General features: G+C 36.3%; 1 protein-coding gene across 5 annotated transcripts in view; it reads left to right on the forward strand.

Annotated features, from left to right (window-relative positions):
* Positions 1 to 16,369, forward strand: part of STS (steroid sulfatase (microsomal), isozyme S) — a 140,842-nt gene that overhangs the window by 50,432 nt on the left and 74,041 nt on the right. For all 5 annotated transcript variants that reach the window (XM_017812292.1, XM_017812291.1, XM_017812290.1 and 2 more), the window contains 2 exons: positions 1,278 to 1,400; positions 7,029 to 7,452. In XM_017812292.1, the coding sequence (XP_017667781.1) occupies positions 1,278 to 1,400; positions 7,029 to 7,452 (547 nt within the window). The remainder of the gene's footprint in view (positions 1 to 1,277; positions 1,401 to 7,028; positions 7,453 to 16,369) is intronic.

Here is a 16,369-nt window from a genome sequence, read left to right on the forward strand (position 1 = left end):
GAAAAAAAATGTTATGAATTTAAAACTCCTGCTAATAGAGCTGAAGAAAAAGATTCCAAAATGCAGTATTTGATGAGACACAAACTCAGAGAAAGGTGATGATGAAAAAAACCCCCAAACATAAGTCTGTACTTTCATTTCTGTAGCTTAAGGCAATTACACTGATTTCCATTACAAGAGCTTTAATACATAAAATTAAATATAAATAAATTATATATATATATATGACTAAAACTAAACTGTTAATCAACAAAAATAGCTGGGGTAAAAAACTGAAGTCAACATATGAAGGGTAAGTTGAGCTGTCTTTGATAAACCAGTCTAACAAGTCTTTTTCTCATGTAACCACAAGGGATACCTGACTGAAGATTCTGGTTGTCTACATCAATCATGTAATTTGGGCACTGCAATCATCCAGTTGCATAATTTAGACTTCCTGAAGATACATCTGCACAGATTTGCATAGATATTCTCTGTTCTGTCTGTCTATTTTCAGAGCCAGCTCTCATCTGGAATCCCAGTAATCTAATTTTCATGAACCTGAGCTCTCAAGTTCCTCATCCTGAGAGTAGCTTATAAGATCATTTGTGTTCCTCAGGCTCTCAGTATATAGAAATTACTGTGCCTTATTTAGATATTGTCTTGTTAGCCGATACCTGATGCTCTTTTAGTGCACTCTGAATGCATTGAATCATGTGTCTTCGTGCCACTGGACTGCTGGTCCTCTCCCATCAATGCTGAGAGCCCTGGCTGCTCTATTTCCAGAATTAGATACTCTCTCACTCTTTTGACCTCACGATATTTACATACCCAGTAGTAAGACTGCCTTATTTCAATGTACCTTCTCTTAAATAACCTTAAAAGCTTATAGAAAACCATGTATGAAGAAAGTGTAAATTTGGAGAGTAGAACTTGGGAATGATCTCAGTCCTCAGTTCCATTCCTACCCCAGGTACAAGAAAAATAAATTATTCAAGCTCAACTTTTTTCAGGTTTGCTGAAAAACCTTAGAACATCTACAGAAGGATATGCAGCTGTTTATGTCATGTCTGGCCCCATGGTTATAAGCAGAGACTTTTTTTTCTAAACTTCTCAATTTCTGATGTCAATACAAAGAAGACCTCACTCAGCTAAATGGATGATTGTATCAGCCACTTGCAACATTTAATGTCTGGTTGTAATGTGTCATTTAAGTGATACCACCTGAAACAAAAAAGTGCATGCAGAAAGTAGTTTCTCCGTATTATCCAGGTCTCATTAATTTTCATTGTATTTAGGAATGGCTGCCTTCTCACGAGTTGGTGTCTTCTTATTTTCTGCCTCTTCCGGGGGACTTCCTTCTGAAGAAATAACTTTTTCCAAACTCCTGAAACAGAAAGGTTATGCAACCGCTCTAATAGGTAAAATTGTGCAACAACACATGTGCAACACTATTTTACATTCATTTAAATCAAAAGAACATATAGACTATTAAGGGTTTGCATTAAGCGTTTTCCCCCCACAGCATAATGAATTTATTTTTCTGGCACAAAGCTGAGCACATTCCCATGCCTATGTGAAACACTAATCTGATAAGTATGTCTAATTCACTTGTGTAGTTATAGTCTCACTGTGCAAGGTACTGGAAAAACATGATGAACAAACTGAAAATTAGTCAAGCTCTTGAAAAGTTTTCAGTATAAATAGGAATTTGATTACAACAGAGGGATTGATCACAATAAGGGGTTGATCACAGGGTACATGTCAGAACAGTGGTACAATTCATTTCACCAGTTTTTAAATATCCATAAAGTAGACAGTTATTACCTGGAATAACTGCCTGGATTCTTTTCTTAGTCATCAGCCAGAAAAGGGCATTTCTAGGAAAGTTTTCTTATCCTGTAGTAGAAATGTAATATAAAAATGTATTTCTCTCTCATTGTAAAGACAGTTTAGACAATTAACTGCAGCATAAATATCCAGTGATGGGCAAAGGAATCCCACTAGGTGAATTTTAAATAGAATTGGAATTAATATCCTAAAGGTATAAAATTAAAGATTGGTCCCTTTTTTGTTTTTTAATTTGACCAATGACTTATTCCAGACTGCTTATATTTTAGACTACAACTTGTATTACATAATGTATTTCTGTACTGGAATTGCCGGGGAATCGTTGTTCAGAGAACATAACACTGGAATTACTAAATTAATTTAGATGAAGAATGCATCCAATTTGATTTTTTAAATTGATTTTTAAACAGAAACTTGTAATTTGGGGAGTGATTTTTGTTTAAAAAATCAGGCTGTTTAGCAAGGCTAACAATTCACACCACTGTTCAAAAAATATCTGTATTGTGTAGACAAACCTAACTTTAGTTAGTGTTCCTAACTAAAAATCCTACTTAGCTATATCCTGCTCTTATAAAGGATAAAATACCATGATGTCCTGACAGAAACAAACAAGAAAACCAGAAAATCTTATCAGAAGTATATTTAGTGCAGATGTATTTGAATCATAGTGCAAAAAAGCCATTCATAATTTGTCATGTTCCTCATGGAGTTAATTCGTATTGCTCCATATTCAATTAAAGGCTGGGTTTTTTTCTGTTTGTAACAAGCACTGTAATATAACTCATTTTCTGGGGCTGACCTACTTAATGTTCTTTTTTTAACTACTTTCACTGCAACATGACAGCTTGCCACTTAGATCTCCAGAAGTTATCTCCATGATACTTAATGAACAGTTCTTCCAAGTGGCCTGAATGATAGCTATAAGACCATAAAATGTAATATCACCATATCCTTAGAGTATAATGAAGGTTTCCAAAAATCAAGAAGTGCATTAAAATTAGGGATAAAGCATATGTAAATGAAAAAAAGAAAAATTATGTAGATTTGAAGAGTAGGTAGACAGAATCTGATTCCCAGTCAGCCCATTTTCTGCCTCTGCTGGTGTTCTTACCACAGGGTAAGAACTCCCTGGGTCAGGGAGTCTTTGCTGGGTTCAATCTAACTCAGCAGTTCCCAAACAAATTATTGTCAAATCCTGCACCAGTGATGGATTGGCATAAGGGTAATTTTAAGCCTTTCAGTTCCTCAAACCTGTAATCTCACTTCTTTTTTTTTTTCTTTCTCCCAAGTTGCTCTCTGCTTTATTCTCTAAGGACAATTTTCTCTTCCCTAAATGCATTTTTGCTTCTTTTTATACTTTTTGCTTCTCCGAATATATGCTTCCTTTGGCTTGATACATCCCAAAATATATTTTGGCTATAAATCTACTCTATGTATACACTTTTCTACCTCATTGTTTTCCCCTGTGACACAAAGAAGGTGACATCCAATACATCTGTTAGGAAGACACACAATCAGATCTGCAAAAACCCCAAGTTTTATAAGAAAGAGCAGATGCATAGAATATGTGATATTTCAACAGTAGAAAGAAATGATGATGTTTTACAGGAAATAGCTATTCATAATGCAAAATTCCACTTAGATAAGTATTATTTTAACTACTACTATGATCAATTACAGTTGAGTAAAAGGTTAATTTTTCCTCACCATTTTTATCCAGTGTGTTGTTTGCTATCCAGAGAAGTTTAAAATCTACCTATGTAGTTTATCTCCAAAGCTGAAAAACTAATTGATAACTGGTACTTGTTTCTTTCTTCCAGAATGAGGTGATGTAATATTTGGACACATTACAGTAGTAAGGTGTCCAATCCAAGATTGACTGAGTCTAGAGATTGGGATTAATGCAGTAGTTATTCATAAAACAGCTTAAAATCTGCCCATGGTAATAGCATATGCACGTACACTTTTTATTATTATTGATATAAATATATTTCTTTGAGCACATAAAATATTTCTGTTTGCATCTTGCTCCACATCTTGCCTCTTGGCATTTATCTGAAAAATAAAATCATTCCAAAAGAAATATCTCATTATATACAATTCAGTCTTCAGATTGCTCCCTTTTCAACTGAGGGGAAAAAAATACGGGAAACATGGATTTTTGTAGTATCCCCAGGATTCTAGGTTCTGAAAAACTGAGTTCTGAGTGAAGTTTCTTGGCTGAATAATACTTGCCTCACATTTCTACTTGCCTTTCATTGCATTGCTTTTGCTCTGCAGAAATCGTAATTGTGGCTGACAGAGAAGGAAAAATGCCTAAATCTCAAATTATTGAGGTACTCATAATTTACAATTAAAAGCATAAATTTCACTCAAAAGCTTGGTAGAATCTACTGAAATGCTTATGATGCTTGTGTGAAGTGTCCATCCTGTGAAGCATCACTTGGCAAAGAGATGAGAGCATTTTGCGCTGCTCTCAGATTCAGAAGGGCCTCAGACTGTAAAGCACATTACAGTAATATGTTGAAGCACTAGCTCAAGGCAGGGTTATTGTCACAAGGAATAAAACAAAACATGACCCAGTCATCACTTGCTTTTTCAGAGTAGTGCAGGATCTATCAGAACCTTCTACCTCATCAGCCATTTGAGAACAGCAATTTTGTCGTTCCATCACGGCTGCCGATATAATTTGAACCAGAGCTTCTGTTGCTTTTCCCACTAACCTGCTCTCTGCTTTGTTTGGCTTCAGTTGCTTCTGAACAAATCTCTTTTTGAGGCCCAAGTTCAACCTGACATTGAACAATGTGTTGTGCTTGCTAAAACCCTTTTGATAAAAATAGGACCTATATTTTACCTTGTCCTAATTTGTTATTGCAAGATTCTTCTATCCTGGCTTGCAGTATCTAGTTTTATTGAGATCCCATTTAAAAAAACCCTCTATATCATAATAAATGACCTTGAAAGTGTATTTAATTTGAGTTTTTTACTGAATTATAGGTGCCTTGAGATTGACATATAACAGCAAAAAATGAAAAATTAAAACTTGAAGGTCATTTATATTCATGATCATTAGCCTCTACCATTAATTCAGTTATCTAACTTGATGAGAGTTTTTTCATGCTCACCTTGTTACATGTCTGGCTTTATGATTATTCCATGAAGACAGTCATGTAAAACTAAGAGAAAACATTGAAACATTTCTTTTCAAAAATCTGTCTTTATATGCTGGGAATGGAAATCAGAGTTCCAGCCTTATCTAGCCCTTCATAGCATCATTATAATATCTAAAATGTCAGTACAGTGGTTTGCTCTGCTCTTTTTTTTAATTGACCATGGTAATTTTTACTGAACCACATCAAAAGTAGTGACGAGCCATTCTACTCACAAAAAGCAGAATACCACCTCAGGTGAGGAGCCATCTGACAGGGAAAAATTCTGATTGGATGAAAGAGCTATAGAGGCCTTAGTTTCACTGGCACATAAGAAGACCTGAAAATGTTTTATACCTGCTTTGATGATATACAGAAGATATTTCTAACTTTAGACTGTCAAGAGATGTATGAGGAGAACTGGACTCAACTAAACACTCAGGGTCAAATTTCTGTGTTACTTTTTTACACCTTTGCTGGCAGATGAACTTAAGCACATGACATTCCCATCCTATACCTCTATTCTGTTATTTGTGGAAAAGAAATAGCAACATCCAGTCCATTTGCTAGGTACTATTTAAAATAAAGCAGAACCGATCTCCATATTCACACTCTTTGGTATTGCAGTACCTGCATTTGTCATTGCCAAAGGAAGAAGTACAGAATGAATATGCAGTTCTCTAGACCCAAGAGAAGATGTTCAGGACTGTCTGCAACAGCACTCTTTCTTACAGAGGTGTAAAAGCTGGCATGATTTGGAAAAGGGGAAAATTCTATGTATGATTTTTTTCCTTTTTTGTACTTTCTGCCATGTGTATTCTGAAGCCTGTAGAACAAATATTTCAAATTTCTTTGGGCTAAGTTATGGGAATGAGGACTTACTGGGTTTTCAGGTTTTCTTATTTATTTCCTTTAAGAAAACCCCAGAATTATGCTGGTCATGTTTACATATTTGATTCAGAAAAATAAATAGTGTGGCCCAGAAATATATAATGTTATCTGTTTTGTCAAGGCCAGCATATTTTTTAAAATATTCAATACATTTTCTGGCTGAGAGTAAAGAGCATAGCTCTATCCCCAAACTATCTCAACAGGCTTAACTGAATTTTTGGGTTTTTTTAATAATTATGCATTTGAATTCAAATAACAGCTTCCAAACTGTTAGGTGTGTTGTGCTAAGCAATGCATAAGCATATGGTAAGAGGTTATACCTGAGTCATAGAATGTATTATCTAGATACTTACTGTAATCAGCGTGAACATAAATTGTACTACTATAATGCAAATCAGGCTCCCGTTTTTTTGTGTCAGTCAGTGTCCAACGTTATTGCAGAATTAGAGTGATTTCCTAGTGAGACAAAATGCTGTGAGAGCTAGTATTTGGCAGCAATTTACTTCTTACTGTTGTTTGGCTTTTTATTTATATATATAAAATAAAAAGATGCAAAATAATCACCCTCATCATATATATCTGTGTATATTGTGAGGGCGATTGACAATTTCAGAGATTTTTGCAGTCATTTAAATAATAAATGCTTTGGTAATTTTCCTATTCTTGCTTTATTTCCTATTTCTTACTGTTTTCTTCTTCTTTTCTCTTTTTTTTTAAACTATTCAAATTATTTGCTAGAAAAATTTCAGAGAAGATATTTTTTAACTCTGTATTGGCTCTTCCTGTTCAGTCAGTAGCCGCTACAAAATAGTATTTTTTTATAACAACTACACATACACAAAGGTTTCATTTCCAAAGTTAACTGTCTGCTAGGGCTCTTGCTCTTCAGTGACCTGCTAACCCACTCAAAATTTAATGTTCTTCAGCAGCAGCTCTGCTAAACCTATTTCTAACTAAGATGAATAGGCAGACATGAAACAAAATCTTTGATGAAGGCATAAAGAAAGTTTACATAGAAAATAGGGATCCACACAATAGATGCTGGTGGCAGGGGGATAGCAGTCAGACAGTGACAGTTTCATGTTTGGGATAGTGCACATTAAAACTAAGTTTGATGATTTAACTACAAAAATATCCCTTGTCCTTCTCTCTTTGTAGGAAAGTGGCATCTTGGGATGAACTGTGAAAGCAGTAATGACTTCTGTCACCACCCCCTCAGTCATGGATTTGATTACTTTTATGGGCTTACTGTGACCAATTTTAGAGACTGCAAACCTGGCCAAGGCAGCGTATTTTTAAAAGGGGTTCAGAAAGCCCTTATCTTCCCAATCCAAGTCGCTGGAATCACCCTTGTCTCTTTGGCGATAGCGCGGTGCATTGGCCTCCTCAATGTACCTTTCCAAGCATTCTGTTACTGCTTGTTAATAATCACAATTTCACTTGTGGTTTTGATATTTTTCTTCTATCATTTTCGACACTTAAACTGCTTCTTAATGAGGAATCATCAGATTGTCCAGCAGCCACTGTCCTATGAGAACCTTACTCAGAGGCTGACAAAGGAAGCCATGCAGTTTATTGGAAGGTAGGTTTCTATGTTATGAGTCAGTGTTGCCATTTCACAATGATGATGCTTCTAAAAATTGGAAAAAATATGAGCTTGTGGGCATGAAGAATATGTCATTATATATAATCATCATAATTTTTTCCTTGAAAAGATGACTGAAGCTAATCTTCTTATTGAAAGTGACTGTTTGGGGGGTTTTCTATCAGTTACATAATTAATTCCTCTATAAAATTTTAAAATTGTTTATGTTTACATACTTCAGAATTTTTTTCAAAAAATTGTCAATTTTTTTTAGGACTTTTGTTATTAAGAATTTCATGTAACTTGAAATCTGAAAAATCTTTTGCGGTGTGACTTAATTATGTGAAAACACAGTACAGAGTCATAATCTATGACTTTTCTGGAATGGGAAACTTTTTCATCGACTTGATGCAACCATTAAAAGGCATTCATAAGACAAATTTTTAAAGATACTGGCACTTTATATACCTCCACTTTTATGGCAGATTAATGTTGAAAATATTTGACTCACAGAAGTTAGGGTACAGGGCTCTTTACCTGGGGAAGAATAACCCCCAGCACCAATACAAGCTGGGGGCTGACTTGCTGGAAAGCAGCTCTGCAGAGAAGGACCTGGGGGTCCTGGTGGATAGCAAGCTGTCCATGAGCCAGAAGTGTGTCCTACTGACCAGGAAGGCCAATGGGATCCTGGGCTATGTTAGGAAGAGCACTGCCAGCAGGTAGATGGAGGTGATCCTGCCCCTCTACTCAGTCCTAGTGAGGCCACATCTGGACTACTGTGTCCAGTTCTGGGCTCCTCAGCACAAGAGAGAGGTGGAGCTCCTGGAACAGGTCCAGCAGACAGCTAAAAAGATGATTAGGGACAGGAGCATCTCTTATGAGGAAAGGCTGAGGGAACTGGGCCTGTTCAGCCTCAAGAAGAGACAACTGAGAGGGAACCTCATCAATCTATGTAAATATCTGAAGGGAGGGTGCCAAGAGGATGGAGCCAGGCTCTTCTTGGTGGTGCCGAGCAAAAGGACAAAAGGCAACGGGCAGAAATTGATGCACAGGAATTTCCACCTGAATATGAGGAAGAACTTCACTGTGCAGGTTACCAAACACTGGAACAGGTTGCCCAGAGAGATTGTGCTAGAGATCCTGTGCTGTGTGCTCTAGGATGACCCCGCCTGACCAGGGAGGTTGATGACCCACTGTGATCCCTTCCAACCTTACTCATTCTGTGATTCTGTGAAACAAATGTTTTTTTTGAAAACAATTTTTTTTAATAGCCATCACATTGACCACCTAAACATTGGATGTACAAAAACATCCTAAGTCATTGTTCATTTTTTCTAAGTTAGCTACTTTGCCATGGCTGTCACCACAGGGCTTCTAATGGGATGAAGTCATAAAAGTATACGTTTGTATATTTGGAAATATATATCAATATATTTGGAGAAAAAATATTTCATCAATTTAACTTTTTGAAAAAATATGTGAAAGTATTTTTCTTGATCCCTTTTGATACAGATTAAAGCATTTTTAAAAATACTAAATCAAAGTAAAAATATATTCTAAGACATAAAAGTCCCTGAATTATTATTCTTAAAGTATGTACCATTAATTACTGTGAATACATTCACATAGTGTCATTGCTGGATGAAAACATATACCAAAGAGTCAGAGGCTAAATTTTCTAGACTGAGTGACTGCATGCAGCAGCTGTTTCTAGCTGTTAGCCAGAAAAAATGTTTAACTAAAATCTTGATCTTATACTGCAATTTTTCTGTCATTTCTATCATTATGATTTGCTGTGGCCATCTCTACTCATCATACCAAAATAAAAGTGTTTTTATATCAAATTTCTTTAAGTGAGTAAGTTTTCCCAACAATCAACATTCTCATCAGTATTTATAAATAAACTAAAACATCTTTATTTCCTCTTGGCAATAGTGATAAAGATGCCTTCTCAGCTACATTTAACTGTGAAGTACTTTGTTTACTACAAACACAAACATATACATTGAAAATTGTTGAGAGGTTATTTGCTTAGTGACCAAGCATTTGGTGATTTTAAAAGACTCTTGAGTACATTAACTATATGTTGGTATATTCTACCATTATTTCCAATATATAATGTGCCTGTAGTGATATTGTTTTGGGTATCTATGAATGTTTCATTGATTTCAATGGCATGACAATAAAATGGTTGCCCCAGAACAGGTGAGTTCAAGATGGGCAATCAATGGTAGAAAAACAGTAACTCTTTTAACTTTATTAATATGTTTAATGTGCACACTGTTATTGTATAGCTTAGTGTCATTATTTGAGCCCAGTGTTTAGAGATGGAAAAATAACATATAATCTAAATCAGCACAGCTTTGCTGACTCGGCTGGAGGTAAGTGGCTTTACATCAGCTGAGCACTTGGCCCTAAATCTTGATGTAGTTTCCAGACAACAGTGATGTTAAATTGAAGTCAAGGTTAATAGCATATATTCGTAATTTACAACAAACTTTGTTACAGGAATGATGCAATTATAGTGAGAATTATAACCCAGACTCTTCAGAGTCATTGTTAAATTAGAGAATATCTAAGCACATTAAGGTATTGAGAAGCAATTAAGGCATTTGAGCAATCTTAACTGTGCCCTTTAGTGAATTCACATGCAAAGTATATGACCATAAACCTTGCTCCTGGGGATAGGAGTAATTAGATTAATATTCACTGAACTGATGTGTCCCATATATTAGTGAGAGCAACAAAACCAATATTTGCTTTGACACACTGGTTCTGACATTATATAGTTCACACCTGTCAACTCCAGGGCACAGGTAGACCATTGCTTTTATGACTACTCTACTGACTTTGGCGATTTGTTGGTGAATGGCCATGAAGAGTCAAGCAGGTTTCAATAGCATGCAGACATCTGGCACTCATAAATGAAGGGCCACGAGGTTTTGGGAAGCCACAGTTGCTCGACAGCATTCTTACCATTCCAGTTCTTTCAGCCCCTTAGTCACATGTTTGAATATTCAATTTGTCATACAGTCTCCTTTTGTTTAGATGATACAGTGAATAGCAAGCTCAGTTGTGTACATAAGTAATTCTTGTGCACAAGTATACCAGAATGCAAACAATTCTGAATTTAAAGAATTCAAGCATTCACCTTAACTGGTTCTAAATACGCATTTTATCATCAAACTAAAAATCATCAGATATCATGCATTTTTTAACTGGTCAATTATCTTTAAAATAAATATATGATGAAGCTCCAATCTTCAACACCACTGTTATTTTCCTGTAAAGCCCTTTTATATGCAATGTGTATGAATATATATTAATAATTCCAACATAAATGTTATAAGTTTATTATACCTATTGCCTATATTACCTCTGCAAGTTCTTTGGGGTTCAGGTGATGACCTTCCTGACATTTTCTTTTCTAGCTGATTCTCAGTCATACTGTCAGCTTTATGACTTCTTACTATGTATAAACATCAAACTCTTCAGAAGGAATAGGCAAGGAAGGAGATGTGGTGGGGTAGCCTTGTATGTTAAAGAGTGTTTTCATTATCTAGAGCTTAATGATGGTGGTGATAGGTTTGAGCGTTCATGGGTAAGAATCAGGGGATAGGCCAACAAGGAAGATATCATGGTGGGAATATGTTATAGACCACCCAGCCAGGATGAAGAGGCAGATAAAATATTCTATAAGCAGCTGGGAGAAGTCTCACAACTGCTGGCCCTTGTTAATGTAGGGGACTTCAGCTTACCAGATGTTTGCTGGAAATACGGTACAGTGGACAGGAAACTGTGTAAGTGGTTCTTGAAGTGTGTAGAAGATAACTTCCTGACACAGCTGGTGAGTGAGCCAACCTGGGGAGGTGCCCTGCTGGACCTGCTGTCTATGAACAGAGGAAGACTGGTGAGTGATTTGATGGTTGAAGGCCATCTTGGGTACAGGGATCTCAAAATGCTAAGAGTTTTTGATTCCTATAAAAGTAAGGAGAGGGGTCTGCAGAATTATTACCTTGGACTGCTGGAGGGCAGACTTTGGCCTGTGATTCTATATAATCATTAGAGTTTGTTTTTAAAGTCATCTTATAATTTCTTTATAGCATGTAGCTATGTGCTGTTGTAGTTACTTTGGTCTGCTTTTTTTGAGAGGTGAAATTGTATTTATCTTCCTTAGTCTAGTGTACTCATATTACAATTTTTATTTGTTCCTAGATAGACTGAAAAAGAGCAAATACAAAATTCGATACCCAGAAATGGCACTGGAAACAAATAAATACAATTACAAGAGTCAGATCTGGTGTGTGAAAACAAATAGTAATTTAGTTGCTTACCCTAATTGTAAGTGGGCAGGTCAGCTCAGTGTGTGTTAATTCTAATTACTTTTTCCCAAGGGGAAATGTGTTTACATATTGCAAACCTGTAAGAACACTCTCTAGATACTACAGCATATTTGAAAGTCAAATGCATGCTAATTATTTCATGTTAAATTCAACGTGGTTGTCACTCTTATATCTTCAGCATGCCCTTTAATGACCAGCTGCACAGAAAATCCAGTTTTGGAAAATGCCAGAGACCAGTTTCTAATGTATAAAAAATTAACAATACGAAAGTACCACTCTCTGATACAGAATACCTCTCTGACAAATTTGTATAGCTGGTCACAATTAATATTTAAAAAAATCCTAATGAAATCTAGTTTCTGGAAAACAATATTTGCATACAAACGTTTATATTTAAAAGGTATGGTGAAGGTGAATTTGAACAATTTTCTTGTCTATTTTTTTCTGTCATAGATTGCACAGGCATAATTTTTAAAATTTTGTGATAACAGTTAATAAATTTTAAATTTTCATTTTATCTATTCTATTTTAGTCCTTGAAACATTGTTGCAACACATAGTCAGATTTTTTTTCATCTACTTAAGGAGACTGGTTTAGAGTTTTTCTATATGTTACTGGGTCTTAATATCTGGCAGTTGTCATTTTATACTGGAGTTAAGAGTTCTGAAATCAAGTGTTTTTATAAATCCTACAGGAATATTCCTTATAGTTTACAGCAAAATACAAATTATAGAGTACAGTTTGTAAATCTTTGTATACATATGATGTATATATGCGCATATATTAAAAACAGGTATTAACCTATAAGCTGTAACAGCTCTACTGGATCTTCATGCCTTTTCTCTCAGACCTCTGATTGTGTCTTTTGAACAAAAAGGTAACAGGAAGAAGGTGTGGATTCATACAAGGCTTTACAAAGTCTTTAAATAATTTAAGAATTATTAAGGACCTCACTAGTTCTGTGATGAGTGGCAGATGGCATTGTCAATGGAACACTTCTAAAAAAGTAGTAAATCTGTCTATTTGCCTCCAACATTTTGTGGGAGAGAGGGATTTAGTAATGAGTATAATTTGTACTAGATGACAAATTCTTTTTCTTTCTCCATGCTTATGAAAGTATACTTTAGGAAGGGGAGAAAAAAGGTTATATAGAAAGGAAATAAAAACATATATGAGTTGAGTACCTTAAGCATTTAAAGGAAACAATGGGTATGAACTTATAGATGTCAAAGTGTCTTGTCTTTTTGCATGGAAGAATTACATCACAAATGCAGATATAGTAGTAGTACATCCTACTTTTAATATGTAGCAGAAAGAGTCAGATTATTCATATATTTACATTTTCCTTCCTCTCTCAATTCCGTTTTCAGCACCTCTTCTGGTTCTGATAAGTTACACCCAAGTGGTCTGGAGTTCTCTTTCTGATTTTGAAAAATTTTGAAAACATGACATCTGTGTTTGAAGGTCTTTTAAAAGAATAGGATAGAACCATTCATTCATGGATTCATTCATACTAACAAGAATTTTAACAGTTAACAGTCAACAGTCAAAACAAAATGAAATCCAGCATGTAGGAGAAAGTCCTGCTTTGATACAACTAAGGCAAGGTTTGCCGTTTCCTCTTGCAGGAATAAGAAGGCTTAATGAGTGCATTCAGCCAGTCCTATCACAAAGATCACTGTCTAATTGGTGATCTAATCTGGAAGTAGAGGAGGCGCCCATGGGGAATAAGCACTAATTTATCCACTGAGAGGATGCTGAATAAGAAGATCCTTTTAGTAAAAGGAGAGTTACAGGAAGGAAAAGTTAAGTTTGCATCTGCCTGTGTCAACACACTGTTACCTCACCTGGAGTACTGTGTTAAGGTCTGAAGTGCTCAGCACAAGAAAGATGGGGACCTCTTACAGTAGGTCCAGAGGAGGACCATGGAGATGATCAGAGGGATGGAACTCCTTTCCTATGAGGACAGGCTGAGAGATCTGGGGTTGTTCAGCATGGAGTAGAGGAGGCTCACTGTAGCCTTCCAGTACCTTAAGAGGGCTTATAAAAAGGAGGGAGAGGGACTTTTTATTTAGACAGATAGTGACAGGACAAGGGACAATAGTTTTAAACTGAAAGAGGGGAGGTTTAGATTAGATGTTAAAAAGAAATTCTTTACTCAGAGGGTGGCAAAGCACTGGAACAGGTAACATGGTTGTAGATGTCCTGTCATTGGAAGTGTTCAAGGAGACCTGCTGGTCATGCTGTTTTTGGTGCAGCCCAGGATACAGTTGACTTTCTTGGCTACAAGGACATATTGCCAGCTAATATGGAGCTTCTTGCCAACCAACATTGCCAAGTCCTTCGCCTTGGGTCTGCTCTCAATCCATTCTCCACCCAGCCTGTATTTGTGCTTGGGATTGACATCACCCAGATGCAGGATTTTGCACTTGGCTTTGTCGAACTTTATTAAGTTCTCATGGACCAAACTCTTAAGCCTGTCCAGGTCCCTCTGGGTGATATCCCTTCCTTGCAGTGTGTCAACTGCACCACATCAGTGCACAGAAAAGCAAACAAAATTGCCCGAGGAATTTTCAAAGCAGAGAGCAGTATTTGGAGCAGATTTGCAGGAAAAAAAGTTACAAGACTTGTGTTTGGAGCACAAAGTCAGATTAGTTTTAATTGCTCACTCACCCACTTTAAAGCTGTGTTTTACAGCTCTAGCCTGAGCTGAATCTTTGATTAGTATAAAGACTCCTCACAGTAAAAAAGAACCCAGTACTTTGCAATGCAGAGGAATCACCAGCAATGTGATGCTTTTAGATGTTTTCAAGATCCATTAAAAACACACTAAAGAATATCTTATGTCAGATGTATGTAATCTCTCTGGCTACCCCATAAATTGAAAAGACTGTGTGATTCATGTAAGGATAAAAAATCTCAGATCTTTTGAAACTGAGATTCCCTGTGTTTGCACCGTGTAAAAGATAGTGGGAATAATTTTTGAAGGAGCTGTTTATTGAAGTTCAGGAGTTAAGCTGTTTTTGTCAAATTTCTCTCCTGCCTCCTAGCTGGTGTTGTCATTCCATTTTCAAGGTCGTGGTAGAGGTAGTCAGTTATAATACTCCTCAAAGAGTTTTGTCAGGAGATAAATAGCTGTCTCTGTTCTTTTATAGGATATTAATAGGTGAGACACTTCTCCACCTGCCAGCAAGCTGTCAATCAGAACCTGTCAATTTTAGTTGGAAAGAAGAGAATGATGTAGTGGCCTTCTATATCAATCATTGATTCGATAACGCTTCATGAAAGTTAGATCTTTGTGTCAGTTCTATTAACAAAACAAACAAACAAAAAAGAAAACTTCAAAGAACTCAAGTTATTATGTCTTGAAAATAACATTTATAGTGGAGGCTTTTGATACTTGTAGCAAAACAGGTGTACATTTAGAAGAATGCGGTTATCTCTGTGGCATTAGAACAAGGCAGTTTACATGAAAAGTAAATTTTGCCTGCACTGTCATAACTATAAAGTAAATTTTTGTGGTGTTTTACCCTAGTATTTGTATATTAATCTCAATTCAGTGAACTGTGTTTAAGGAAAAAATAAATGAAAATCCAAGGAAGTAAAAAATACAAAGTTATAAAACAAAAATATCTGCCTTGCAGAAATATTCTCTAATGAAAGGTCAGTGTTATATTTATGTATATATTAAATATTTAACTTATAAGTATACATCTTTTTTTTGCTTGAAGTGGTGATATTTTTAAGCGTTTTAATTGACTCGGAAGTCCCATGTTATTTGTTGCTACAAAAATGAAAAGTTCTCACATGTATGACCTTTCAAATAGCAATAACCAACTTTGTGAAAATTGTATCTGTCATGGTTTGAGAGCCTCAAAAATTTAATTCTCTAGTCAAAGCCCCCTCCCACATCTCAACTCAATGTGAGAAGGTTTTTTCCAGACAACCACACGAGACTTAGAATGGGAGAAAGAGAATATATTACAATGACTGTAGACATAAATATTATAATACATTATACACACGATCTCAACTATCTCTACCATGACAAATCAGTATTTATAATGGACCAGATCTCTTCTCCCCGCCAAATAAAAGTCCAGGAGGGAAGAAGCAAAGATCCTTCCCAGTCTCAGAGCAGCAATTTCTCTCTAGGGCAGCACCTTATCTTCTTCTCATGCAGCAGCAGCCATGGCTAGATCTCTGCCAGCACACACGAGGGGGAAATCCAAGCCCCCTCGGCCACTCGTTTCAAGCGAGGGTCTTCTTCCGTAGGCTGTGTTCACCAGGACAAGGGTCACTTCACTACATCATATCACGAAGCTCCGGGGTCTCCGTGACAGTCCTTATCTTTAGAGGATTCAAGCCCCTTTGCAGAATTCCCATGCTCTGCCTCAAGCTGCCAGCTTGGCAGCAACGGCGAGGGGGGAGCCAAGGTCACCCCCTCTGCATTCTTTCTCCAAGCTTTTAAGCTCTTCTCTCTCTCTCTGGTGCTGCATGTTGCATTTTAGGACTTCCTTCCAGTAGGAGTCCACCACCCCAACTTAAGAGGGGTCTCAAAAGGGTTTTGG

This window comes from Lepidothrix coronata, unplaced genomic scaffold, assembly GCF_001604755.1.
Source record: "Lepidothrix coronata isolate B3197 unplaced genomic scaffold, Lepidothrix_coronata-1.0 Scaffold35, whole genome shotgun sequence".
NCBI classification, from domain to species: domain Eukaryota; kingdom Metazoa; phylum Chordata; class Aves; order Passeriformes; family Pipridae; genus Lepidothrix; species Lepidothrix coronata.